The 27,556-nt window shown below is 42.4% G+C and overlaps 1 protein-coding gene across 1 annotated transcript in view; it reads right to left on the bottom strand.

The window, feature by feature from the left end:
* Positions 1 to 27,556, bottom strand: part of LOC129696083 (dual specificity calcium/calmodulin-dependent 3',5'-cyclic nucleotide phosphodiesterase 1A-like) — a 254,836-nt gene that overhangs the window by 16,845 nt on the left and 210,435 nt on the right. The window contains exon 16 of the mRNA XM_055633493.1: positions 11,818 to 11,895. Coding sequence (XP_055489468.1) covers positions 11,818 to 11,895 — 78 coding nt within the window. The remainder of the gene's footprint in view (positions 1 to 11,817; positions 11,896 to 27,556) is intronic.

Genomic DNA, 27,556 nt, shown 5'->3' with positions numbered 1-27,556 from the left:
AAGAAAAAACCCTCATGTACTACAAAGTCATATATACAACCCATACTCTATAATCACCCTTCCCAATACAATCAGTATAACAAATATCCCACTCACAATCACCTATCCTCATCCCAATATCCTTTTAAACAATGTTTTTGTACATCTTTTTAAACTGAATTATGCTTGTGCTAAGTTTTATCTCCTGTTCCAGACCATTCCACAAATTCACACCACAGATTGCTATGCACCTACTTTTAAGAGTTGTTCTGACATTGAAGGTGTAGTAAACAGGGAGACATCAATAGTATTAGTTCCAAAGTCCAACACAATTGCCTCTGTGTTGATATCGGAACAGAGAACTGAGACAGTACCTGGCCTACTTTCCAGGAATTGTACACAGCTGGCAGGGCAATTTTTTTTATTTCAAGTGTGCTCAGTTCATTGTTGATCAGGTAAAAACCCATTGCCTGTATGAAATTGCCGAACAGTCTAAAATTCTTATATTGTCAAAGAGTTGATGGTATTGGCATTCTTCACTGACTCTAAACAGAACAAGCACCACCATAGTTGCCCGTTGAGGGCTGAAGCTGCCAAAGTAAAAGACCCATATTTGTCAAGACCAATCTTTTCCTTGTAACAAGAAACTCTTGCATTCTTTTTCTGAAATGTTTTTGTCTGTTTTGCCGTCATATTCTATTTTTCCATTCTCTTTCAATTTCCTGGTCAACTTTGCTGAATTCTAGAATGCTCACAATCACCTGGCAACTTTATAGCATTTTTCTTAAGTTTAGTACTATCTTTAATTTTCCCCTAATCTACACTTCCTCCCACGTCTTTTTGCCTTGAAGGAATGTACATTTGTTGCAAATCATATCGATAAACTTCCAATGCGATTCATCGGTCCCTTGAAGGCACACACGGGTGAAATTATTATGGGTAACAAGGAAATGGCAGAAGAGTTGAATAGGTACTTCGGATCTGTCTTCACTAAGGAAGACACAAACAATCTCCCAGATGTACTGGAGGACAGAGGATCTAAGGGGGTAGAGGAACTGAAATAAATTTTCATTAAGCGAGAAATCGTATTGGGTAGGCTAATGGGACTGAAGGATGATAAATCCCCTGGGCCTGATGGTCTGCATCCCAGGGTCCTCAGGGAGGTGGCTCTAGAAATAGTGGACGCATTGGTGATTATTTTCCAATGTTCGATCGATTCAGGATCAGTTCCTGTGGATTGGAGGATATCTAACATTATCCCACTTTTCAAGAAAGGAGCGAGAGAGAAAACGGGGAATTACAGACCAGTTAGCCTGACTTCGGTGGTGGGAAAGATGCTAGAGTCAATTATTAATGAGGTAATAATGGGGCATTTGGATAGCAGTAAAAGGATTAGTCCAAGACAACATGGATTTATGAAAGGGAAATCATGCTTGATTAATCTTCTGTAATTTTTTGAGGATGTGACAAGTGAAATGGATGAAGGGGTGCCAGTGGATGTAGTGTATCTAGACTTTCAGAAAGCCTTTGATAAGGTCCCGCACGGGAGACTGGTGACTAAAATTAGAGCACATGGTATTGTGGGTAGGGTGTTGACATGGATAGAAAATTGGTTGGCAGACAGGAAGCAAAGAGTAGGAGTGAACAGGTGCTTTTCAGAATGGCAGGCAGTGGCGAGTAGAGTGCCGCAAGGCTCGGTGTTGGGGCCGCAACCGTTTACCATATATATTAATGATTTGGAAGAGGGAATTAGGAGCAACACAAGCAAGTTTACGAATGACACAAAGCTGGGTGGCAGTGTGAACTGTGAAGAGGATGTTAGGAGGTTGCAGGGTGACCTGGACGGGTTGAGTGAGTGGGCAGATGTGTGGCAGATGCAGTATAGTATAGATAAATGTGAGGTTATCCACTTTGGCGGCAAAAACAAGGGGGCAGATTATTATCTCAATGGGGTTAGGTTAGGCAAGGGGCAGGTGCAGCAAGACCTGGGCGTCCTTGTACACCGGTCACTGAAAGTTGGCGTGCAGATACAGCCTTCATAACAAGTGGATTTCAGTATAGGAGTAAAGAGGTTCTTCTGCAGTTGTATAGGGCTCTGGTGAGACCACATCTGGAGTATTGTGTCCAGTTTTGGTCTCTAAATTTGAGGAAGGACATCCTTGTGATTGAGGCAATGCAGCCTAGGTTCACGAGATTGATCCTTGGGATGGCGGGATTGTCATATGAGAAAAGATTGAAAAGACTAGGCTTGTGTTCACTGGAGTTTAGAAGGATCAGGGGGAATCTTATAGAAACATATAAAATTATAAAAGGACTGGACAAGCTAGATGCAGGAAAAATGTTCCCACTGTTGGGCGAGTCCAGAACCAGGGGCCACAGTCTTAGAATAAAGGGGAAGTCATTTTTCCACTAGGAGAGTTGTGAATTTATGGAATTCTCTGCCACATAGGGCAGTGGAGGCCAAGTCACTGGGTGGATTTAAGAGAGTTAGATTGAGCTCTAGGGGCAAGTGGAATCAAGGGATATGGGGAGAAGGCAGGCACGGGTTATTGATTGGGTACGATCAGCCATGATCACAATGAATGGCGGCGCTGGCCTGAAGGGCCGAATGACCTCGTCCTGCACCTATTTTCTATGTTTCTATAGCTTATCCACTGTCATTCATTTTAGTTTTTTTTTTTCAAATATGCCTTATGAATTATGAATTCAACCTTAAATAAGAACTACAGCACTTTAGCAATTTTTAAAAATATCATAGTCACTCTTTCCCACGGACCTATTTACAAAAAAAATTAAAGAACCCTTCCTTGTGTATTAAATTTGAAAGAGCTTGATTCCTCATTAATTCCGCAATGTACAATAAGGAAACAGGCTATTTTATTTCTGACAGTGCAAAATGAAAATGTTAATTAATATCCATTACATAGGACTTAAAATATTATTTATTTGCTTTTCACTTGTTTTTCAATTTCTTGGTTCACCTGCCAATTTCTAAAGTTCCCACAATCTTCATGGTTCTTCTTTTGCTGGCAACTTCATGAATTTATTCCTATAGATTTTCTTTAATTCCCTTTGTAATCCATGTTCAGTCCATATTTCCTGTTTTATTTTTTGTGCCATAAGTGGATGTGTACTTGTTGCAAGTTACATGGTTTCTTCAAATGCCAGCCATTTCCAATTCTTTTAATATACCTTGTTTCCCAGTCAATTCTGCAATATAGTGATCCAGAAATCTATATTCATACAGAGAAACATAGAAAATAGGTGCAGGAGTAGGCCAGTCAGCCCTTCGAGCCTGCACCGCCATTCAATATGATCATGGCTGATCATCCAACTCAGTATCCTGTACCTGCCTTCTCTCCATACCCCCTGATCCCTTTAGCCACAAGGGCCACATCTAACTCCCTCTTAAATATAGCCAATGTACTGGCCTCAACTACATTCTGTGGCAGAGAATTCCAGAGATTCACCACTCTCTGTGTGAAAAATGTTTTTGTCATCTCAGTCCTAAAAGATTTCCCCTTTATCAAACTGTAATCCCTTGTTCTGGACTTCCCCAACATCGGGAACAATCTTCCGGCATCTAGCCTGTCCAACCCCTTAAGAATCTTGTACGTTTCTATAAGATCCCCCCTCAATCTTCTAAATTCTAGCGAGTACAAGCCGAGTCTATCCAGTCTTTCTTCATATGAAAGTCCTGACATCCCAGGAATAAGTCTGGTGAACCTTCTCTGTGCTCCGCCTATGACAAGAAGACCATCTATGGCATACATACCATCCTCAACGTTATTGTTGAGGTTTGCTCAATCTGTGTAGATTAAAGACCTCCATGATTATTGTACTCTCCTGTTAAAAGTGCTTCCAATTTTACAAATTGAATCTGCTATTCACCATACTTCACCATAGGTCATGTGTGACTAATCTTCTTGAATTTTTTGAAGAGGTTACTCGGGAAATTGATGAGGGTAAAGCAGTGGATGTTGCATATATGGACTTCAGTAAGGCCTTTGACAAGGTTCCTCACGGAAGGTTGGTTAAGAAGGTTCAATGGTTGGGTATTAATGGTGGAGCAGCAAGATGAATTCAACAGTGGCTGAATGGGAGATGCCAGAGAGTAATGGTGGATGGTTGTTTGTCAGGTTGGGGGCCAGTGACTAGTGGGGTGCCACAGGGATCTGTGTTGGGTCCACTGTTGTTTGTCATGTGCATCAATGATCTGGATGATGGTGTGGTAAATTGGATTAGTAAGTATGCAGATGATACTAAGATAGGTGGGGTTGGAAAATGAAGTAGATTTTCAAAGTCTACAGAGAGATTTATGCCAGTTGGAAGAGTGGGCTGAAAGATGGCAGATGGAGTTTAATGCTGATAAGTGTGAGGTGCTACATCTTGGCAGGACAAATCGAAATAGGACGTACATGGTAAATGGTAGGGAATTGAAGAATGCAGGTGAACAGCGGGATCTGGGAATAACTGTGCACAGTTCCCTGAAAGTGGATTCTCATGTAGATAGGGTGGTAAAGAAAGCTTTTGGTGTGCTGGCCTTTATAAATCAGAGCATTGAGTATAGAAGTTGGGATGTAATGTTAAAATTGTACAAGGCATTGGTGAGGCCAATTCTGGAGTATGGTGTACAATTTTGGTTGCCTAATTATAGGAAGGATGTCAACAAAATAGAGAGAGTACAGAGGAGATTTACTAGAATGTTGCCTGGGTTTCAGCAACTAAGTTACAGAGAAAGGTTGAACAAGTTAGGTCTTTATTTTTTGGAGCACAGAAGGTTAAGGGGGGACTTGATAGAGGTCTTTAAAATGATGAGAGGGATAGACAGAGTTGACGTGGATAAGCTTTTCCCACTGAGAGTAGGGAAGATTCAAACAAGGGGACATGACTTGAGAATTGAGGGACAGAAGTTTAGGGGTAACATGAGGGGGAACTTCTTTACTCAGAGAGTGGTGGCTGTGTGGAATGAGCTTCCAGTGAAGGTGGTGGAAGCAGGTTCGTTTTTATCATTTAAAAATAAATTGGATAGTTATATGGACGGGAAAGGAATGGAGGGTTATGATGGCAGGTATATGGGACTAGGGGAGAATACGTGTTCGGCATGGACTAGAAGGGTCGAGATGGCCTGTTTCCGTGCTGTAATTGTTATATGGTTATATGTTATATGGTTATATGTTATATGGTTATACGTGTGCATATGACACTAAACTTGACTGGAAAGTAAGTAAAGGACACAGAAAATTGTATCAAATTTATGTTTGTTTTTTGCACTTTTTGTTTTTGTATAAATTATTGCCTGGGGAATAATTAAATACGGGGATATGCAGACAGCATAAGTAAAGAGAGAAACAAAGATAACATGTCAGTCTGAGAAACTTTCAACTAAATGGGATGCCAAGAAAGTGAGAAGGGGAGGAAACACAAATGGATTGGTCTGGGTATGGTATAAAATATAAAATATTAAATGATAAAAAGACATAATAGCTTAAAGTGAAAGAGGATAAATAGTTATGGGAAACGTTTTCAACAATTACCCGCTACTACAGTCAGTCTAAAGAAGGGTCCTGACCTGAAATGTCACCTATCCACTCCTGCATAAATGCCGCCTAACATCTGCTGAGTTACTCCGGCACGTTTTGGTTGCTCAAGATTCCAACATCTGCAGTTCCTTGTGTCTCTGCCTTAATGAAGATCTGGACCTGAATGGACACTGGTTGAGCAACGTTTTTTTTTGTTTTCTCTGAGTATGTGAGTACTCAGGAAAATGACAATAAAGATATACTTGAAACTTGATACTTGACCTACTTCAATTTTCCAATCACTTCAAAAGATCCACAACAGATGTGGTCTTGCTTGCATGTATGTCAAGCTGTTGTTCAATGATTACAGATCAACGTTTATTAACATGTTCCCATCTTGTCAAACTCAGGAAACTGGGTCTCTGCTCATCCCTATGCAACTGGATTCTTGACTTTCTCCTTGGCAGAATTAGCATCAATGGATGTCGAGAACTTAGTTGCGTAGGGATTCACGAAGGGACAGCATATTAAGAAGAATCTACAAATAGAGAATGGAATGGAAGGACAATTCATCTCTTATGTAGAGGGAGGTAGAGGGAGGTGCTTGAGCTGGAATGCCATTAAATAAATGTTATTTTTGTGTTAGTGCCTTGAGAATCTTTATGCCTACCCAAATATGCCTATATCATGCTGGTTTGTTGTACTATTCAAGCACCTAAAATTAATTACAGTAAGTCACCAGATTAAAATAAGGTTCGATTCCTGAGAACTGTTCACAACCTGAACAGTTCATAAATCGGAAATGAGCAGAAAGAGCTGTGACTGGAGAGTCAACGTGCAGGGAATGTATTAATGGCGTCACCATTCCAGACCATTGATCCAGGATCACAAATTCAAACAAGAATGATGGCGACATTAAAAATAAGAGCGTGATTAGATCATTGGAATACTATTCCTCGTGGCCTTCATTCATCGACTTAAACTTCACCCTGATAACAGTCAAATCTAACTTTTAGGAATTAAATTGGCCTGGAATCATTTTAGAAATCGAACTGGTCTCAGTAATCATAACCATGAAATTAGCAGATTTCTGTATAAAACCCATTTGGTTCACAATTGCCTCCAGGGGAGAAAACCTGCCTTCTTTGTCCACTCTGACCTGTGTGTGACTCCATATTCACCAACAAGATTAACTACCAAATGACTCCTCAATTCAACAAAAATTATGAATGGACAATAATGGCCTTGCCAGTAGCACACACCCTCCCATGAACATTCAGAAAAAAAGTCAGCTCAACAAATCTGCTGAGTTGGATGATCAGTGCTCCAGGGCCGAATGGCGCTGCTCAGCTCGACCTATATTCACCAACAAGATTAACTACCTGTTCAATTCAACAAAAATTATGATTGTCGCCAGTAACTCAGAGGCAGTTCTGCGATTGTGGGGGGGGGGCAGGGGGGGGGGGGGGGGGGGGGGGGGAGCGGGTAGGAGAAAAGGCACATGAAAATTCCCACAGCTTTGCACCAAATCCAACCCACTGGTCTGGTCTCCCCAATGCTTGTTGGTCTGTCTAGGCTGTCCATAAGTGGGGAGGAACTGTGCTGTAGTTTTGGGCTTGGATCGTGTCTGAAATTCCTATATTTTCAAATTAATGGGTGGCTGGCAGCTCAACGTACAAAGATCTTGGGAAAAGAAGTCAACTTTACATGAGCAACATTATTGTGGAAGAAAACAATCCCAAGGGCTAAAACTGTTTCAGTGCAGAAGATTGGACAGTGTTTTCAATTTGAACAAGTCACATATATGGATAACTAATGGTCCATGGAGTTCTCTGAGAATGCTAAGAGGATTAGTAACAGCTTAATTGGAAGCGTTCTCTGGTATTGATTGATTTCAGAATTATGAATCAGGAACTGCTTTGAGAATCCATCATGATAATTTAACTGCGTAAATTGACTGAAATGAGACATTCATGAAATAAAGAAATAAAGCTGTCGAGTAATGTTCTTCTCATTGCCATTATTCACACTTGGGAGTCACCTGGCTTTGCTGGACTCAAGGTCTCAGAGGCCCAATAAAGTGAAAACAATCAGACAATAACCATTCTGTTGCAGTGAGATAAGAAACCACCTCTGAAAAAACGCACTTACCAAACAAGGTCTTAAAACCAGACAAAATAGCTTTTTTGACTAACCTAATAAAAAGTAATAAAAGACTAGATTAAAACAACGATATACGTGTGCGGGAAGGAATAGCCGAGTCCCAAGAGGGAAAACTGCCAGGAGCAATCTATTCCATGTTCCTCTATGTCATATTGGCTGAGTTGAGGTGTCAAAATCCCCGCAGCATTCTTAAAGATTGCTGTAAAAATATATAATAGAAACACTGAATATGGGGCGACACAGTTGTGCAGCTCATACAGCTGCATCCTCAGAGTGCCCGAGACCAGGGTTCAAACCCGACATCAGGTACTGTCTGGGTGGGGTTTGCAAATTCTCCACAGGATTCCTCCAGGTGTTCCAGTTTCCTCACATATCACAAAGACATCCAAGTTGTTAGATAAATTGACCACCATAAATTACATAATAGTATGTAGATTAGTGGTAGGAACTGGTGGAGTTGAAGAATGTAGAGAAGCAAAAAATAGGATTAATGGCGGATTAGTGTTAAAATGGATGGTTGGTGGTTGGTACAGACTTGATAGGCCAATCATCTCTCCACGACTCTATGAGTATATCAGCAGTGGCAACCTAGGAACAACTAACATTGAAGTTTGAGGAGAGCTCGAGTACAACATTCAGAGAAGACTATAATACATCAAAGTGATCCTAGGCAGTTCATCTCAAACAGGTAGTTTGAACCATGAGTTGAGTCGATTTAATATATTAAGTAATGATAATGATTCAAGGTCATTAAGTTGTGAGAGTTGAATGCTAGTATACTTTCAGCATTCTAAGGATTAATAAAGATTGGGAAGCGTTAATTTTTTTGTTTTTGTTTTTTTTGGTCTGCCGCATCATTGACACCATGTAGCAAAAGAGAGACACTAATGGACTGTAAAAGTAATCACTGTGGCTGAATGATCAGTTTCCGTGAGGGCTGAACATTAATTCACCCTGGATATCTCCAAAACTGAAAATTACCCTAAATATGTCCACAGAGCTAACGCTGAACAGCATCAATGTGCACAACTGAACTAACATTCTCTGTTTACCAACTGGTTCAATTGCAAACATTACATTTGGGTGTCAACTCACTGATTTTATCAAGGTCATGAACTAAAACACTTTTTTTTTAAGCAATACTCATGGTGAAGTTATATTGGACTGGCTAGTGTGAACATCTACAGATATAGATTACCTATACCCTGTAGCATGGAACTACATGTACAGGTGCACATGACATTCTATTCTGCCCCTGGGCACACCGAGTCCAGGTGCAATCCATGACTTTACTGAACCGAGGGGGTGTGTATACTTCATACCTAGACCCACAGCTTTATGCCAGCCAGAATCGACGCATCTAACACTGCCTGTTCATTTGAATAGAGTTGCACATGTTCGTTAAATAGGTAAATTTAGCTAAATTAATTTCATTTATTTCCTTAATCTCACCATATATTTACACTTCTTTATTAACATTGCCTTAAACCGTGTTCAAATCATTTTGATGTTTCTATCATAGTTTGAGGAGTGAGACACATCAGGCAAGAGAATGCCATTTAAACAACAAGAAAGGGGTGCACCTTCTCCTGGATGAGCAAAGTAAACATATTACTGTCTTCATGGGCTGCACGTTGCCATCAACAATAGATTAATCCGGCATTTCAGTGATTGTCCCTGCAGAATTAGTGAGGGCCTCATTACAAGGTCATGCTTTGGTGACCAATTAATATCTTCCAGCCCTGGAAACTACAGTTGAGATTCAGGTGGATTTCAATATTGATACATAATGAAAACCATGATCCATATGCCAAAGGAACAAATTAATCTTCTTGCACGACATCAATACAAGTGTGAAGGGATGCAACTCTCTGACACGGGCTCATAATCAAATAATTAAGGAAGAATCGAACAAGCCCCATGTCAACACAAGATGTCATGGCAACACCCTCATTGATATATGTTAGATTATATATCTGTAAGGGGAGGAGAATGAATCACGCACATTATGATAGGTATTAATGATTACTACTATCCCCAACCACTTGGCCCAAAATAGAAGTGTTGCCTTAAAATCAATGTCGAAACTCTCAGGAACTGCCTTTGGTAGTTTTTCCTAAAACTTCACTGATGCTATGATCATGATCACCTTCAAGAACAAAGTCAAGTCTGATTGTGGAGCCTCCTGGCTGTCTGTCATCGGAAAGTCATCACCAGGGTTATCCTATGCTTCGTCACCCACCAGTAAAAGAACTGCTTCCTGAATCACTGTATTAATTCTATCTATTTAGAGACACAGTAGATCTTCACTGTACAACTTCTCCAAGAAAAATGTAGCAAACAGCACAAACCGCAAAGGCCTTTCCCACCTTTGGCATTAAACTGGCAGTAATACATTTATTCAATCAGCACAATCACTTGGAGACACAAGAGATTGCAGATGCTGGAATCTTCAGCAAAGAACAAGCTACTAGAAGAATTCCAAGCTGAATCTGTGGAGAAAAACAGCCAACATTTCCAGTTGGATCTGAAGAAGGGTCCCAGCCGGATGCATATTTTGTCCATTTCCCTCCACATATGCTACCTTCCCCTTTGAGTTCTTCAAGAAGTTTGTTTTTAGCACCACAACCCTGATCTGTAAAGGCAACTGTTATGTTTTTTTTCCCTTCTAAGTTAATTACTATTGTATTCACCTGCAATCTTTTTTGTTCTAGCTCACATAAACAATGCAGGACAAGTTAATTACTATTTTATTCACCTGTAATCTTTTTAGATCTAGCTCACATAAATAATGCAGGACAAGTTAGAGCTTACTTTGTCAGAATAGAGTAGTCTCAGGGAAAGTGCTTGCGTAGTTGGTCAAAATTCACTGCATAGCTTCAGAAGATTGGCATGGTAATGTTTTTAATACATTCATATCAATAACATGCATCTTGCACTAACTTTGTTCATTTATGATAATGAAAAGAAAACTTCAATTTTTCTCCCTGATTAATTGGCTTTGTGTTTTGTGTTTCAGCAAGAGAGCCTTGGTCACCTCTTGACCTGCATAAACAACAATGTAATTGTAATGCAAGAGGCTTGATGCACTAAATCATCTTCTGCCATTCACATTTGTGTATGGAATAATTGCTCTTTTCAATGCTGTTTATTTGGTCATCGTTTTATTTACTGACTAAATTTCTGATTCAGTCATATTTAATGATTTAGAAATTTGATTTTAAATTTAAAATGATTTGATTGGTAATGAACCAAATCTTTGTTGCACCAAATCCTTTGGTGCACCAGTGATGGGCAGGTTAAGAATTTCTGATTCATTTATTAGGCTCATTCAATTGTAATACTGTGCAAGATGCTTTGAAGTAATCCCAACTCTCATTTAAAGAAGTTCAACAAGTGAATAGTTATTGCACAAAACACTTTTCTAGTGTTGCCCTAAAGTTTTGATATACTTAAGGACTGCCAATCACCACCCCCCCCCCGGACACTTATTATTTTTTATTCAAATCGTTTGCTATGTCGCTCTTCAAGGGAGATGCTAAATGCATTTCGTTGTCTCTGTACTGTACATTGACAATGACAATTAAAATTGAATCTTGAATCTTGAATCTTGAATCTTGACTTTTCAGTAGGTTAATTGTTCTATGGCTAAAGATCCATCTTTCGGCATGTAACTGTGACTTGATCTTAAATGTGCTTGACTGCGTCTTTCACTAATTTACCTGTTGCAGTTCTACATGTCTGTGACAGTACAGGTAAGAAGCACTAATAGTCCTTGTAGAGATAAAATCCTGTTTGATGGCCCTGGCCATCTATGTATGTCTTGTACATTCAAAATTCATTACTTGAGTTACAGAACATGGATTCTATAGTGAAGATAGACACAAAATGTCAGCGGGGCAGGCAGCATCTCTGGAGAGAAGGAATGGGTGACTTTTCGGGATGAGATCCTTCTTCAGATCCTTCTTCGGGTCTCGACCTGAAACGGCCCCCATTCCTTCTCTCCAGAGATACTGCCTGTCCCGCTGAGTTAATCCAGCATTTTGTGTATATCTTTGGTTTAAACCAGCATCTGCAGTTCCTTCCTACACATGGGTTATATAGTGTTGGAATAGATGATGACTGTAGATAATATGCAGAAACGCACGCCTACCTTGTGTTGCCAACTGGTTACTTCTCCCACCGGTATCCTCATGTTCTTCTGGCTTTGCATTGGCATTTCTTCCCTCACCTAAATTAAAAACGTAGAACATCACTACAACATTAGAACATTTATATGGATGTAGGTTGCTAAATCAATCCACCGAGATTTAATGATGCAATGGTTATGGCACAGGTGTCCTCCATCTGGCCCTTTGGGTCAATGCCACCTCCTTGTACAGTGAAATCCCACTGCCAATTATTCTTTCTCAAAACTCTATCCAATTTCCTTTTGAAGATAATAACTAACGCTGTTTCTATCAGAATTTCAGCTTACAACTACTCTCTGAATCAAAACGGTTTTATTACACACTAGCGTCTTTTACCCAAAATATTAATATTGTGTCACCTGATCTTCAAATTATTCTCAATTGGAACGGCTTTGTTGTGCTTTTTTAATATAAATTCCACCATCAAATCCTTCCCCCCTCATACCCATCCACTGCCTCTTTCGTTCCCGTGCACTTCATCCCCACCCTGGTACGCACACATGCCTCCCACCATCTCCTACACCGCCCATCCCCCAACCCGTCACTTTGCTCCTTTCCCTTCCTTCCCACACTCCGATACCGAAGTTCTCAATTTCCTTTTTTCTTTCCTCATGCCCCCTTCCATCCATATCCCTCCCTCCAGCTTCACCCCTCCTCTTCCCTCCTCATCTGATTCCCTTTTATCTCCTTTTCACCTCTAACCTTTGTCACTTACCCCATCCATCCATCCATCCATCCATCAATCATCCTTCCTCACGTGTGTCCACCTATCACTTGCCAGGGTTTGTCTAGCTGCCTATGTCTAGCTCTCTTTTCAAGCTTTCTATTCCCCACTCCATCAATCTGAAGAAAGGACCCAACCCAAAACATCATGTGTTCATTGCCTCCACAGTTGCTGCCTGACTCGCTAGGTCCCTCCAACACTTTGTGTTTTTCTCAAATCTCCTCTCAACATTCTTTGCTCCATCTTCTCCAGACCAGCCTTATAGCTAAAATTTCTCTTCACCGGAATCATTCAAGTCAATATTTTCTGCACACTCTCTAGGACCCTCACAGACTGTGGATTGGACTGCCTCAAGACTGTGGATTGGAAGCAGTACTCCAATTGCCCTGTACAGGTTCAGCATAATATCCCTGCTTTTATAAGCTATTGTTGAGTCCCAGTATTCCACATGTTACCAATCCATTCTTCAATTTACACAGATTTATGCAAAAAATTGCATTTTGTTGGAGGAATTAAAGGGCCTGTCCCACTGTACGAGGTAATTCAAGAGCTCTCCCGAGTTTTTAAAAAAAATCAAACTCGTCGTAAGTACGTGGAATGTACGTAGCGGGTACATCGGAGCTCGGGGCATCTCTTAGCGGCTCGTAACGCTAATGGCAGGTACTCGGGGAAACGCGGTAAGCTCGTGAAGATATTTCAACATGTTGAAAAATGTCCACGAGATCCCCGAGTACCTACGAGTGGCTATTACCTTAATTCTCCGAGTTCGAATCAAGGGAAACTCGGGAGAACTCTTGAATTACCTCATACAGTGGGGCAGGCCCTTAAGGAGGTCAGGCAACACAGGTTGAGGGAAATGGACAGGCAATGTTTTAGTCTGTGGCCGTTGACTGGCCATTTGCATCCAGATGCTGCCTGACCTGCTGAGTTACTCCAGCAGTTTAGTTTTTGCTCAAGATTCCAGCATCTGCAGTCTCTTGTGGCTTCAGGATTTATATACATCTGCATCCAACACTGTGGCATTTAATTCACATTTTAGTGCACATACAGATCAGCCTGTGAATTAAAAACCCTGCAGTGTTAAGTAGCCATTATTAACTGGGCTGAAAGGAAAAGCAATGGTAATTCCTTTCGAAAGCAAAGGAAAATATGGTAATGTATAGGTTCATGTATATGCAGCAGGATACAAGATAAGAATGAGGCAACCATGTCTCTATGTCTTAGAACGTTATGTGTATTTCATCATTAATGTGGGTACAAACATTTCAAAGCTCCATAAAAAATGTAATTTTCAAAGCACTCAAGCAACCATTTTGTGAAATCAACACAGTTAAATGTCAGGCTGTTGTCCATCGTCACTGTTTGGGGAATGCTGGGCAGCATGAAAATTCAATCTTGGCCGATAGCTTTAAAAAATGGAAAAATTACAATTTCTACAATTGGGAATTGACTAACATCATTGATACTCACAAAGAGTACCATAAGAACACTCCATCCCTTTCACATGTGCCTTAACCGAAAAGGTAGATTCAGCATTCCTAGACTTCCAATTTTTCTCCTTATCTTTCTGTTTAATGATGCTTTTGAAGTGTTTCCATGAACCAACCCTTCAAAGCAAATGCAGCACTTAGATATAACCACAAAGACATTGTTTTAGAAGTTGAACGAGGTTCAACATGTTGCTGAATACATAAAAACATAGAAAATAGGTGCAAGAGTAAGCCATTCAGTCCTTCGAGCCAGCACCACCATTCCATATGTTCATGGCTGTTCATCCATGTACCCCGTTCCTGCTTTCTCCCCATATCCCTTGATCCCGTTAGCCCCAAGGGCTATAACTAATTCTCTCTTGAAAACATCTAGAGAATTGGCCTCCAAAGCCTTTTGTGGCAGATTCACAACTATCAGGGTGAAAAAGTTTTTCCTCATCTCAGTCCTAAATGGCCTACCCTTTATTCTGAAACTGTGACCCCTAGTTCTGGACTCCTCCAACATCAGGAATTTTTTTCCTGCATCTAGCCTGTCCAATCCCTTAACAATTTGATATGTTTCTATAAGATACCCTCTCATTCTTCTAAATTCCAGTGAATATAGGCCTAGTCGATCCTATACTACAGATTTTAGTATATCTTAGTGGGGGGAGAGGGGGGTAAAGGGAGGAGGAGGGAGGTTGAGGGGTGGAGAGAGGGGGAGGGTAGAGGGGAGTGAGTGGGGGGGGGGGGGGGGGAGAGGGGGAGAGGGGAGAGAGAGAGAGAGAGAGTGAGAGAGAGAGGGAGAGAGAGAGAGAGAGAGAGAGAGAGAGAGAAGGGGGGAGAGAGAGAAGGGGGGGGAGAGGAGGGAGGGGGTGGGAGAGGAGGAGGGGGGGGAGGGAGAAGGGGGAGAGAAGGAGGGGAGCCGGGAGGGCTGCGAGCGAGGGGAGCCGGCGAGCGGGCTTTGCGACTCTCCGCGAGCTGGCTGCGGGGCCCATGGCGAGCGGGCAGCGGAGACTTGAGGGAGGCCGCGGGCGGGCGCGATCTGATGACGGTCAAAAACAGCGGAGGGTCGGCCTTGGCTTCCGTAAGGGGAAGCCCACCAACCCGCGTGACAGACGGAGACGGAGAGGAGGTTGTCCCCCATGATGGCCAGAGATCGTCAGGTGGGATCAGGATCACCAGCGAGGAAAAGACGTCATGATTCCCCGAGTCCCTGCGATCGACGGAGGAATCGCAGGTCTCCATAGATGGCCTCTCCCAGAGGGAGTAATGGCCACCACGGCCACCTTCCCATCAAGCTGGCCCGCACCCTCACCTGCGCGGCGATAACGATCGCCGCCGCCATGTTCTAGAACTTCAAGGAACCCAGCGGAGCGCACAGCACGACCTGGGCAGCAGTTTAAAAACGCTAAGTGACAAATTTGAAGAAGTAAAAGTTAAGAAGCCAAGAAGTACAGAAGACAGAACAGGGGTGATGTCACTCGCAGCGCGAGCAGAGGCAGGCAGTCAGATCCATGTCATTTATTTTCTAAGTTATTTGAGATTTGTGAACATTTTCATAAATAACTCAAGAAATAATGCATGAAATTTTCAGGTAAGCCGATTTTTTGACATCATGGCATAAATCTCTATCGGAATATGTATACATTTCACTGTTAGCGCGCCGCGCCATGTTTTTGAGGAGATGTGAAACGCACACGGACATCACACACACACACACACACACACACACACACACACACACACACACACACACACACATCCAAGATCAGAGTTTTATAAGTATAGAGATTTATGATTTTATGTGTTGTCTGAATCATCGTGCCTGTGGTGCTGCTGCAAACAAGATTTTCATTGTAGTCATGCCTCACCATACTTATGTATAAGATAATAAACTTGATTTGATTTGACCTTCTATGTCCTTATTATGACATCACTTGGATATGAGACTGGTTTCTACTCTTGTGACAGTGAATGCGTGAGAAGTTGAGGGTTATATTCATCTGGAGTTCTTCAGTTACTTGAGTGATCTTGAAGTTCTCCATTCATAATAAGTGATTGTGGGTAGTGTCTTGCGTGTTTGACGATTGATATGTTTTGTGCGCTTTGTGTGATGCTGTGATTTAAGATCTTAGTGTGACAGTTACTTCAAATGGCTGAATATCAAATGGCATTACTTGTTTGAATATATAGTTATCACATTTCACAAGAACTACATATGTGATGGCTTAGATCAAAACTTCATGAGCTTTTCTACAATTGCTTTCAAGTTATTTTTCCTTGCTTATAGCATAGATAATGAGAAACTAACAGGTCATCACTGAAGAAAGCTGACACTGCATAGATGGAATGCCTATCTTTGAATACAGGGTTATTCTGTAGTTTACAAAAAACATTAAAAATTCTTGCTTCCAAGATTTTCCTTTAATGGTCATATTAATTTTCCCACCATTAGTGCAAAGTCTAAGTAGATCGCAACTTCCTGAAACATATGCCTGACATGCCTATGGATGTCAAGTAGTGTGAAGCCATGAACAAGCTTTGGCACGTTAGCCTTTTGCCATTTCGACAACTGAGGATTGACCAACATCACTGATAATGAGTCCTAGGTCTAAGTGATGGAGATTAGTTTGTTTGAAATGATGGTATTTAAAGCTAAAGTCAATAAACAGGCATCTGATGTTGGTGAAGGCTACAAAGTGAAAGTAACTCAGAAGGTCATATCTGATGTTGGTGTACTTGTTAATCAGATGCTTCATGGGTAAGTGTTGGGCCAGATAGATGACATCTCCGTGGAAGGCTGGAGTTGATGTATGCCATGACCAGCCTCTCAAAGCACTTAATGACAGTGGATGTCAGAGCCACAGGCAAATAGTCATTAAGGCACTCTACCTAGTTTTTCATCGGCACCAGAATGATAGATGTCTTCTTAAAGCAGGTGGTGCCTACAGTCTGACGTAGGGAGAGGTTAAAGATGTCCACAAATACTCCTGCCAGCTGGTTCATGCATATTTTGAAGACACAGTTGGGGATTCCATCCAGATCAGGCACTTCTGTGACCAATCTGATATCTGCAACGTACCGAAGCACCCAAGGCTGTCAAGGCAGGTGCTGCTGTTCGATTGACCTTTTCTTCAAAACAAGCATAGAATGCATTAAGCTTGTCAGAGAAGGCTGCTTTGTTGCCAGCAATACTCCCTCATCGTGACTCCACATAAAATAAAGATCAAACTTCAAACTGGTAAGTTCTCGTTTAATCTTCCTATTTTACTTCGGAGGCACGCGAGTGACAACGTGAAGATTTCAAAGCTCTGTGATTTCATGCCGTGAACACAAGTCCATGCAACACACTGCATCAGTTGACCAAAGATGAGTGAAAATAACAATGCATTCAGACATTACATAGATTTAAAACATGCTGATGCTTTTTAATAAACAAATGATATATATGAAAATAATAGTGACTGCTCATATCCGGGAGTAAACTATAAAACAGAACTTAAAATTGAGTTGGCAAACAACCCCGGCCTGGCAATCGGTTTGTTATATAAATTTGGAATGTTCGCTCGTTTGACCATCCTGCAGCCGCTAGGATGTGGTCCAGCGGAACCTCCATAACCCTCACTTCTGATGTTGTTGCAGCCCTGGTGGAGTGAGATTTAAAAACATCCGTGTCCACTCCTGCACAAGCCAAAACACATCTTAACCACCTGGTGACCACACACAACCGAGGGTCCATGGGGTATGCCATAAACTCTAGTTTGAGACCTGACACCCCTGGTCTGCTCTGTTTGACTAAGTCATAAACATAAAATGTTATTTTATTGGCAGATGTAACCATTCTGTCCAGTCGCAGTTGATGCAATGACTGGACCCGTTGCGCCGAAACCAGCGCCATGAGCATAACCACTTTATAAGTGAGTTTGACCAAGGACAGGGATGTAGCTGGAGCCCACCGGTGAAGCAGCGTCAGCACAATGTTAACACCCCATATCACCTTGGCCTGGGGGGATTTGTGTTGAAAACACCCTTCATAAACCTGGATATCAGCAGGCGAGACCCGACAGAGTGGTGTCCCGATCCCAGCAACAAGTATGACGACAAGGCACTTCTGCACAATTAATGGCACTATAACTCAGTCTCTCGTCAAAGAATAGTTTTGAGAGGAATTCCAAGACATCAGTTATACTTGCCGTGTCATACGTTATGTTGGACTGCAAACAGAACGCTTCCCATCTCTTGATATAGGAGATATACTGCTTCTTGGTGCTATCCCTCCAAGCCGCAGTGATCATGTCCACAGTTCGATCTGACAGTCCGAGCCCCAGGAAAGGTCTTCTCAAAGTCTGCAAATCAATAAATTGATTCGATCATACAGCGGATGGCCCTGCCCAGTCACAGGATGAACCAGCAGATTTCTGCGTTTGGGAATGGCCATAAAAGGCTCTGATATCATTCCTAATATCTATGGGAACCATGGCTGAGTAGGCCAGTCAGGAACTACCAAAATGCCTGAAGCGGAGTCTTGCTGGATTTTTTGCAAGCATCGACTGATGAGGCAAAATGGAGGGAATGCATTGAAGAACATTCCTCCCCAGTGTAGCGAGAATGCATTTATCGCCACTGCCCCTGGGTCTGGTTCCCATGCAACATACTTCGGTAACTGGTGATTAAGCCTGGATGCGAACAAATCGATATCCGGCTTTCCATACCTGAACAACAATGTCGTTAAATACTTTATGATCCAACATCCATTCTGTGTTGTCATTAAATTTTCGTGACCTGGTGTCCGCCACCAAATTAAATCTACCTGGCAAGTAGGTAGCTGAAATCCAAATGCTTCTTGCAATACACCAGTGCCAAATAAGGTTAGCCAATTTATCACAGGATACCGACTTGATTCCACCCATGTGATTAATATATGCCACCATGTAGTGTTGTCAATCTGTAGTTGAACATGCAGATGATGCATATTCCCACAATAAGCCTTCAACCCATAGAATGCTCCCAGCATCTCTAAGTAGTTAATACCATGTAACTGAAGAATTGATGACTCATGCACACCCCATCTGCCACCGCAACTAGAGATGGTATTAGTAGCTCCCCATCGTTGAGCACTAGCATCAGTTTGTAATATAACTGAAGGCTTGCTGACCAAAATGTTACTGGAGCAATGCCGAATATTGGTTATTCACCATTGTAACTCAGAAATAGCTTCAGCTGGTAATCGAGGTCTGTTAAAATGACCTACATGGTATTTGAGTGCTTGCTCCTTTGCACGTTGTAAATTCTGATAATGCAAAGACCCAAAACTGTGCAGCTGGAAAAGCAGCCACTAATTTGCCAATGGCTACTTGTCGAATAGATGGTCACAGGCTTCCATTCATTCTAATCTCTTGCCCCAGGGCAGTCACAGGTATGTGAATAGAGTTAATGGTAAATCCCAAATAATCAATAACTCTAGATGGTATCAACTTGGATTTAACTGGATGGATGAGAAACCCCAATCTCTCAAACATGAGTTTGGTGGCTGAAACAGCTAATTTAGCTGATTTCAAAGTTTTCCCAATAATTAGGATATCATCCAAGTATGCCATAACAATATGATTTTACTTCGGAGTCACGTGAGTGACTACGTGAAAGAAACCCGCTACGACGCATGCGTGTCATATCGCATACACGCATTGAACGAGTCAGACATGGGAGAGGACGTCTCCCTAGAGGGAAATGCAAAGAAGCAGGTAAGAGACTGCAAAATTTTTCCCACTTACCTTGCAGGTAGGAAAGGCAAGGAGCTGCGGGAAGCTGGAGGGGAGAACCGCGGAAACAGCGGACAGCCAGCAGCCAGCAGCAGCCGATGCGCGAATCCTCCGGAGAGGATTCCTAAAAGGCTATTTTTAGCAGCAGCAGAACAGCTGTGCCCGACGTCGCTCCCCGCACCGGCAAGATTGACTGCTGCCGGGCGGGAAGCGAAGCAACACGTCCCGGGGGTTTTCCAGACTAAGCAGTCTATGTTGGATGCAGTCGCTAGCGGCTCTGGGGCCGATTGAAGCGGCTGCGGGACCCGGAAGAGAGCAGGACTACTCCGTAGCCGTCAGCCGACAGCCGACAGCAGCCCAAGGACCTACGCTACGGGGTCCGTGGGGCTGCGGGAGGAAGGACGTTCCTCCCAAACGACAGGCTGAAAACCAGTACAGGTAAGAACAAATTTCCCTTACCTTTGGTTCTTTTTCCAGACGTTGCTGCTGTATTCTGAAGAGCAGCAGGCAGCCAGCTAAGGACGTCAGGGCACAGCCACAGGTCGTTACTGCTGTGTTCTGAACAGCAGGCAGCCAGCTACTGATGTCAGTATAGAGCTGAAGTGCTGCCACACAGAATTTGCTCCTGCTTAATGACCAGCAGCAGGCAGCAATGAATGTCGGCACCAGCATCTCCCATAAGGGAGCGAGTGCCAAATTTCACCCTAAATGGGTAGAGGTGCCCGTGAGTACCGGGACCATGGGGAGCGACCAGTGCCCGTAGGCATGGGGACCGGCTGCGGGAAATACCGCGTGCGACTAGTGCCAGAGAGCACCAAGGTCGGCAGGAGCGGTCCCATATATATTAAAGCACCCGCGACGACTAGTGCCCGTGAGCATGTAAGTGGGCTGGAGCGGTGGCTGGAGGAAATTTCTCCACAGTGGCAGGCTCCGGGATTGGAGGATAGCCACAGTGGGCAAATAAATATAAGTCCCACAGCAGTTTCCCATAAGGGCTGCATGAAATGTCAGACGCCTCTGAGGAGGGTATGGAAGGTCTGACGGGGTAAAATCTGAGCAGGTGAACAACCTGCTGAACATGATGAGCCAGTGCTGCCAGCAGAAACACACTGAGAATGATCTCGAGAAGGTGGCTGTGAGTATTGAAGGACTGTGAGTCCACCCATCAACTTCAAGCTAAATATTTTTGCTGAAGTGTTGGCAAGGCTTTTTTACCCCGGGATATTGTGGTGCTCTTAATGTAGCCATTGTTACAGGTGCATTTGCAGACATGTTGGGAAGGCCGTTAGGAGTCGGGATATTAAAATCCGTAATACTCTGAAAGGTCTCATGGCGGGCATAACAGCTTTGACCCGCATGTTAAAAAAGGTGGAAAATTGGTAACCACAAGGATGCCATTAGCACTATTTTTTTGCGATGTGCAGTTTGAAGGGCCATTCAGCCAGCTCTAGACCCTAGTTCGCTATACTATGTAAGCAAAGGGCTATAGACCCCGTTATTTGGGGGGCGAGGACCTGTCTAAACAGGTAAAAGAATTGGCGAGGAGGCTCGACTTTGGGGCAGATTAGAGCATCCAAAGGATATCTGGGGAAGACATTAACCTTATGTGCATCCTAAGAGAGGTAGTGTTTTGTATTATTCTACAAAGAATTGGGCAGAGGTACCCAGCAGCAGCGTCCTGTTTAGGGTTTGGCCCGGGACGACCACTGTGGAAGATGCAAAAGTCTCTACGTCAGCATCTACCCTAACATTAACCTTTAGGCTCTCCACAACCGCGTATGAAACCAAGAAAAATAACTTGGTTACCACCAATAACCATGGAGGTAGGTGAATTTGGGGCGCCAGCATTAATAGGGAGCACGGAAGTTGGAGGGACATTGCAACTTCATGTTGAAGCTTGGTGTAATATATCTATGGACAGATACATCCTTAGCAGTTTTAAGGGATATCTGATAGAGTTTCTACTCAAACAAAACCCTCCAGTACAACATAAACCGGACAGATATACATGCTGGTAATGGAATAAACCAAACCTGAACAACAGGATTTGTCTCAAACATCTTTATTAGAAATAAGAAAGATGGGGGTTGCCGTATTATTATGGATTATCAATGCTTCGCAATGTTGTGCAATATATTCATTTTAAAGATGGATACTTTTAGCAGTGCTAAAGACTTAGTTTTCAGCAGGCTACTGTATGGCAAGTATTAATCTTTAAGATCCTTGCTATTCAATATCCAACAGGGGGAAAAATTTTAAACCAGCGTTGGGACTGCTGCAACACCAAAATCATAGAGTAATGGTATAGTTGGATGATATCCTTATTGTGGAAATAACTTATGAATCGGCATGTTAGGCAGTGGTTGCCACTAAACAATTGTTTGAACAGCTGGGATTCATTGTCCATCCACTTAAGTCAAAATTGACACCATTAACACATTTAATATGTTAATGACTTTACTAATATGGAAAGCCACAGAGTTTCAATGGGCTCATAATTATAGAGGTCATTTTATTTTGGCCAATGGAGCTAATGATAGAAGCTATAAAAGAATTACAATGTTGGGAACACAATGTTAAGTATTGCTCCAAACCCAATAGTTATTCACAACCCGTCTGTGCTATTACAAACAGATGCCAGTGCAATTGGTTACGGTACAACTGATACCATCTCGAGCTATGGGGGAGATGGAATATATAAGAAGCTAACCTACATAACACTAAGGGTTAGAAATGTTAAGTGCATTTCATGGGCTAAAATCTTATTGCTCAGGAATGAAACTGCAGCATGTTAGATGGTAGATAGATAATACCTCGGTGATGGCATATATAAGTCATATGGGTGGAAAGATATCTCAGTACCTGATTGGCTTACCCAACTATGGTTTTCCGGGGTACAGGACATGGTGCTGGAACCATGTATAACGGTAAGACGTAGTCCTAAGTTGCTGGTGCATCCAGTAACTGAGGATAGCTATCCATGTCATAGAAAATATTGATTTAGTAGGTTGTAGACTCTAAAACACCGCTACGGGACATGGGGCTATCAAAAGAACTGTGGACATGATCACAGCAGCACGAAGAAGGTCTACACAATAACAGTATTTAGGTCATATTAAAATGGACTAATTACTGCCATAATAACTTTCTGGACCACAGAAATAAGGATGTTCCAGCGGTGCTAGAGCTTCTCACCAGCCTGCAATATGGAGGACTGAGTTTCAGCACTGTGAATAGTGCCAAAAGTGCATTGTCAAGTTATTGGTGGCAAGGAACAGTAAGACAGTCTGTGGGATCACATCCTCTGGTAGTTAAAAATTTTAGAGGATATGTTAACACCAAGCCACCAAAAATAAGATACAACTATATCTGGGATGTAAGTGTGGCTTTGACCTTGCTAAGGAATTGGTCGCCGGCTACAGCATTATATCTGGATAACTAACTAGAAATGGTAATGCTGATGGCGCTAGTCACAGCGCATAAGCTCCAGTTATTGCTAAAAGTAAGACTGGATGGCTTCACTATTGCGGCACGAAGTTTGGGGTTTGTGATCCAGGACCGTTTTATTAAACAAAATAGACCAGGATCAGCGGGGCAGGTCATAGAATTGATGGCCTACCCGGAGGACAAACGCCTCTGTATAATGAAGCACGTTTTTGTTATACAGAGAAAATACAAAGGCTATTAGAGGCAAGGAATTGGCGTTTAATCAGCTATAAGAAACTGTACCATAGAGTGTAACTCAGACCATTTCGCGGTGGCTGAAATATGGGTTATGATAGGCGGGAGTGGACAATAACATATTTAATTATCACTCCACCAGGGCTGCAGCTACATCCGCAGCAAAACGCCTTGATGTATCCATGGACCAAATCCTCAGGATTGCTGGATGGTTGTCGGAGAAAACGTTTCAGAAATGTTATAACAAACCAGTTAGCAGTATGGGAACGTTTTTCGGGGAACATTTTAAGTTCTGTATGATAATTTATCCCTGAAGAATACAGGGTTATGATTTGAATTAATTCGATATTATTTATCATTTCCATTAAATAATTGGTATGAATGTTTTGAATATAATTAACAATTTCTCCCTAACTACCAAGGCAGTTGTGAAGCATGGACTCGTTTTCCACGGCATGAGGTCACAGAGCTTTGAAATCTTTCACGTAGTCACTCACGTGACTCCGAAGTAAAATAGTAAGATTAAACGAGAACTTACCAGTTTGAAGTTTGATCTTTATTTTATGAGGAGGAACGTTGAGGGAATACGTGCCCTCCGCTCCCACCCTCATGTGGTCATATCTTAAACTGGTATCTCTTTAATAATCTTACTATTTTAGGTCATTATAGTGTATCTGTGACCTCACACCGCTGCTTTGAAGGATGACACGCATGCGTCGTAGCGGGTTTCTTTCACGTATTCCCTCAACGTTCCTCCTCATAAAATAAAGATCAAACTTCAAACTGGTAAGTTCTCGTTTAATCTTACTATTTTGAGCTCTAAGTAGCCCAAGTACCGGTTTGAATAATTTGGTAAATAATCTGGGGGCTGAAGTTAATCCATTGGGCAACGCTTTAAACTGCCACAGTTGCCCCATCCAGCTAAACTTCAAATATCTCCGGTGATTCCTTTGAATGGGTACCGAATAGTATGCATCTTTGAGATTGATGCATGCCATAAAGCATCCTTTGGAAATCAGTTATTTGGCAGTAACGAAGTTTTCCATTTTTAAATGTCTATACTGCACAAAAGAGTTAAGTTGAGTCAAATCAAGGATAATTCGGCATCCTCCATCTTTCTTTTGTCTTGTAAATATATTAGAAACAAATTGGTGAGGCTCATGACTCAACTTCTCAATTACCCCTTTTGTATATAACGTTTGAATTTCAGCTTGTACATCCAAACCTTCCTGTTGTGGATGAACAAATGTCCGACTTGGTGTATGCTGTGTAGGTGGCAACGAATTGGGAAGGAATTCGATTTGGAACCCTTCTATACTGTGCAGTATAAACAGATCTAATGTTATCCAACGCTATTCATTCAAAAACAAGTGTAATCTCCCACCAACTTGTAACTGGTCCACACACCCCATGTTCCGGAAAGAACCAGACCCACCTACCTCCATGGTTACCGGTGGTTTTATGGTTTCTATTTCCTCCCCTGATGTTTGGGGGGTAGTGCTGGAGTACGCGGATTACGCATTTTCAATGAGGGCCGGCCGGGGCCTTGGCCTAAAAAAGACCTCTGCCCAGAAAATTCGGCCTTCGAGCTGCCGCCAGCTTCAGCGAACCGCTTACTGCTGACGGAAGCGTATGGGTGCTGCCGCCGGAATGGTGAAGCTCTGCTTGTCGATGGAGCCTTTATCAGCCCGACAGCTTTCACTTCTTCATCCAGGTCCTTAACCTGTTTCGGCAGATCTTCTCCGAACAGAAGATTCGGTGGCTGCACATTGCTGGCCCTGCACAATCCCGCAAACTTGGGGCTCTGGGCAGGTCGGATGGCATTCTTGCGAAAACAGTTAATTTCAAAATGTGCGTTGCGCATTAATGCCAGGGCATCATGTTGTACATCTGACAAAGGACCCCTATCCGCAGACCTGGCAAACGCCGTAATGCCTGAAGCCAGCAATTTTAGGATTCCCTGGAGCTTCATCTCCTGGGCTTTGATGCCCCCTCCAATATATCCCCAGATGGAGCAGTTCACAGCTGGCATGTTCAGTGAAGCACAATTTTCAGGTGCGTGGTAGTTTGCAGATGTTTCCACAATTACCTGTTCCTGGAGCTGGTGCGATGTGAGGTAATTAATGCTCGCAGCTAGTTCCTCTTGCAGCGGCTCCCCTATTTGCGAGGGTATCGCAAACTTTGATGCCATGGCAGGCAATTCTTGTGCTTCACGCACCTCGTGCATTCTGGTATGCTCCCCGGACATACCTCCAAATTCCGAGTCAGTCCAAAACTGACCCCGTACATAGAAACATAGAAAACAGGTGCAGAAGTAGGCCATTCGGCCATTCGGCCCGTCGAGCCTGCACCGCCATTCAATATGATTATGGCTGATCATCCAACTCAGTATCCTGTACCTGCCTTCTCTCCATACCCCCTGATCCCTTTAGCCCAAAGGGCCACATCTAACTCCCTCTTAAATATAGCCAATGAACTGGCGTCAACTACCTTCTGTGGCAGAGAGTTCCAGAGACTCACCACTCTCTGTGTGAAAAATGTTTTTCTCATCTCTGTCCTAAAGGATTTCCCCTTTATCCTTAAACTGTGACCCCTTGTCCTCAGGGAGGGAGACATTATGCAGCCCTGGACCAGGCGCTGCCGTGGGCCCCCGAGGAGACCCACGCTGATATAACTCCGTTTCCCGGAGCACGTCATGATTGGGCATCCTTTCCATAAGGTGCTCCATCCGGGATAAACGCCCGAAGACGCTATCCATTGTAGGTGGCGAATCCTCCTAGCCTGACTTGTCTGAGTAAACAGTAGGTATGTTACAAAACCTACCTGAATCGTCGATGAGAATCTGCCCCCAGGCCGTGTGCGTGATTTTGCCGCTGTTTAGAGGGGGCGGGTTTAAAACGCGATTTTTACTAGACTGTTGCAATCGAAAATGTTCAGCCTAGTAAATCATTAACGGAAAATCGCTGAAAGACCCCGTCGCAAAAGGTATTATTAGTTTTTATGGCCTTGTATAATAGTTATAATAGTTTAAAAATCACTCTCTAAACCCGCGATCTCTCGCAGCCCCAGGGTTTTATAAAGCAAACAATTGAAGGTATGTACCTTATTTTTACATTAAAAGGGGCTTCTTAAGAACCCTGTATATAAAGTTTTCTATAGCGAGTAGCTCATTTTGGGCTCTTTATATCCCGCAGTATTTTTCTGGGCATTTGAGGGCACAAATCCACTGCAATGTGAACGTTCTAAACCAGCGTGTTCACAGGATCCCACTAGAAAGCCGATTTAAAATAGACTTTAATTCACAGCAATTGAACACTAAATTCCTTCCATTTGGCCTATAAATTGATGTAAATGAGATTTAAAAATCATGTTTTATTGTGAATTATTTGTGAATATTATTTGGACACTTAGGCTATTTAAAAATGTTAATCATTTATTAAGAAATGGATAAATGTTTAGATCTAGTAATTGAAGTTTGAAATTAGCTACAATTGGGTAACTAACTAATTATATGCTTTAATTTCAGGTCATCCAAGTAGGATTATTTTATATTTGTTTCAGAATGCTTCAATCTATGATAACTGAAAATTTCATTCAGTTCTCTTAATTTTTAAGAAGGTTATGGGCTTTTGACTGTCCTTGATCAGCTTTTTTGTTATGTCCATAGAAAATCAATAGGGAACAAGATGCTAATTTCCGAGTATGAAAATGGCCATACCTTTTTTATTACTTGAGATATGAAAGTGAATTAGGTGTCAAATTAAACGTATTGTTATGCTTTATCTGATGGGATAAATTGCAGAGTTGATTTTTTTAAATCTCAAAATTTTGTAACATTGCTATAAACAGGCCTGTCAGACTTTTTCTTGGCTTTCCTCCATTTCGGGGTTGCCAAGGTGCTTTGGACGGGCGCCAAGTCTGAAGTCGCTGTCAGCGACTCGGATGGCGAAATTGATGGCCGCCTGCTTTATCCGCACTCCCGTGGTCCTCTGTAGCTGGTTTCCCCGCGGCCCATCTGGACTTCACCCTGGATTTCTCCATGATAGTTCGAACTTGAAACTCTGTA

This window comes from Leucoraja erinacea, chromosome 4, assembly GCF_028641065.1.
Source record: "Leucoraja erinacea ecotype New England chromosome 4, Leri_hhj_1, whole genome shotgun sequence".
Classification (NCBI taxonomy): domain Eukaryota; kingdom Metazoa; phylum Chordata; class Chondrichthyes; order Rajiformes; family Rajidae; genus Leucoraja; species Leucoraja erinaceus.
This window is presented reverse-complemented; position numbering and strand designations above follow the sequence as displayed.